This window comes from Emiliania huxleyi (assembly GCF_000372725.1).
Source record: "Emiliania huxleyi CCMP1516 unplaced genomic scaffold EMIHUscaffold_482, whole genome shotgun sequence".
In the NCBI taxonomy this organism is placed as follows: domain Eukaryota; phylum Haptophyta; order Isochrysidales; family Noelaerhabdaceae; genus Emiliania; species Emiliania huxleyi.
In genome coordinates, this window is record NW_005198374.1 from 1 (window position 1) to 1671 (window position 1671).

At 71.0% G+C, this 1671-nt stretch overlaps 2 protein-coding genes across 2 annotated transcripts; one reads left to right on the top strand and one right to left on the bottom strand.

The window, feature by feature from the left end:
* Positions 1-104: 104 nt before the first annotated feature.
* On the bottom strand, positions 105-740 carry EMIHUDRAFT_76257 (tRNA-pseudouridine synthase I; the record flags this gene model as incomplete). Its single annotated transcript, XM_005767594.1, has 1 exon — positions 105-740. A coding segment is annotated over one exon (636 nt), but the record flags the coding sequence as incomplete, so codon positions are not given.
* Positions 741-969: 229 nt separating this feature from the next.
* Positions 970-1536, top strand: EMIHUDRAFT_245902 (hypothetical protein; the record flags this gene model as incomplete). The annotated part of the gene is made up of 1 exon (XM_005767595.1): positions 970-1536. A coding segment is annotated over one exon (567 nt), but the record flags the coding sequence as incomplete, so codon positions are not given.
* Between the last annotated feature and the right edge of the window lie 135 nt (positions 1537-1671).

The window sequence follows — 1671 nt, forward strand, 5'->3', positions numbered from 1 at the left end:
CGGTGGCGGGCGGGACCAGCCTCCTGGGCCTCGGCGTGGGCGGTGCCGCCGCCGCTGCCGCCACCACCTTCGTTCCCTCGGCCTTGGCCGCCGCTGCCCGGGGGAGAGTACAGGCCATCGCCGGCAATCGGGCAGCCCAGCGCGAGGCAGTGCATGCGAAGCTGGTGCCGCCGGCCGGTCTCTGGGCGCAGCACGAGCCGACTCGCGTGCGGCGTGCTGCGCTCGACGGCCCACTCGGTGACCGCGGGCTTGCCGGACGCGCCAAAGTCGACGCGCTGCCGTGGCCTGCGGTCGGGGTCGCTCGACAGCGGAAGGCGAACCGTGCCGAGCCTCGCGGGAGGAGCGCCCACGACGTCCGCCACGTACGACTTGCGCACCGTCCGCGACGCAAACTGCATCGAGAGCGAGCGCATGGCCTCGCTGCCGAGGGCTAGCACGAGGAGGCCAGACGTCTCCCAGTCGAGCCGGTGCGGGATCCGCACGTCAGCATCCGCGCCGAGGAGCGCCTCGACGCGAGCGCGCACCGAGTCCTTGATGCGCTCTGTGTTCTCCGTCGGCAGGTAGGCTGGCTTCTCGACGACCACACAGTGTTCGTCGCGGTGCACAACGCACAGAGGGCCGGTGGGCGGAACCAGCTCCGGCTCGGAAGTGTAGGCTGGCGCGTCGGACCATGCGATGCTATGGAGCTCGCCGTCGCCGCTGCGCAGCGCGGCGCCCGGCGGTACGGCGGTGACGATCATCGGACCTTGAGGGGTGTGATGATGACTCTGTGCGATTTCGCGCCGGTGTTAAGTGGCCTGGCGTGGAGAAGGCGCAGCAGTCCAAGCGCGAGAAAGCAAATAAAAAACAAGACGCAGAGAGAAGGATCGGGCCGAGTTCGCACCTTCGTCCTCTCCGCGTGGGCGTGGCCGGAATCTGGAGGCTTGGCGAGCCGTGCGTGCTCAGCCTGCCCCAGTGTAGGAATCCTGTATGAACCGCTCCCAATCGCCCCCGACGCACGAGTTGGAAGGCGAGGCGGCGACGTTCGACATCTTTGTGCAGAGTGTCGACCTCCGCTGGTGCCTGCTGCTCCACTGCGACTTTGCGTCCCTCGCGGCGGTGCGGCAGCTCGCCTCTCCCTTCACGGCGGATGTGCCACTTGTCCTCTCGAGCGAGCACTGGTGCGCGTCCGCCAGCAACCGCACGGCGCTGCACGCCGCGCAGTGGGCCGCCGGCGGCGACACCCTGCACGTGGCCTTGAGCCAGCCGCTCGGACAGACCGTCGTGTCGCTGCGCTGCTCGACTGCCGGCGAGCGGGAGCTCGCGCTCGCAGGCGGAGCCGAGGTGGACGAGGAGGGCGAGGCGGGCGGCGACCTCGTGATGGTGGTGCTGCATCCGATCGGTCACGAGAGCCGGCTGACCGCGGCTCAACTCGGCGACATGGCGCCGTCGCTCGCCCAGTTTCTGCATGAGCCGCTCACGCGCACGACGACGGAGGTCGAGGGCCCGACGCACAACCAGGCGGTCAAGAGCGTCTCGGCGGCTCCGGACGCCATCGTCCGCGCCGACCGGCCAGACGCGGCGCCGCCGCCCGCCCGCGGTCTGCGCGCGCGCCGATCGCGCCACCTCGTCGCGAGCGGCGGCCTCGACGGCGCGCCTCTCCCCGCCTCGGCACCGGCACACTCACGAGCG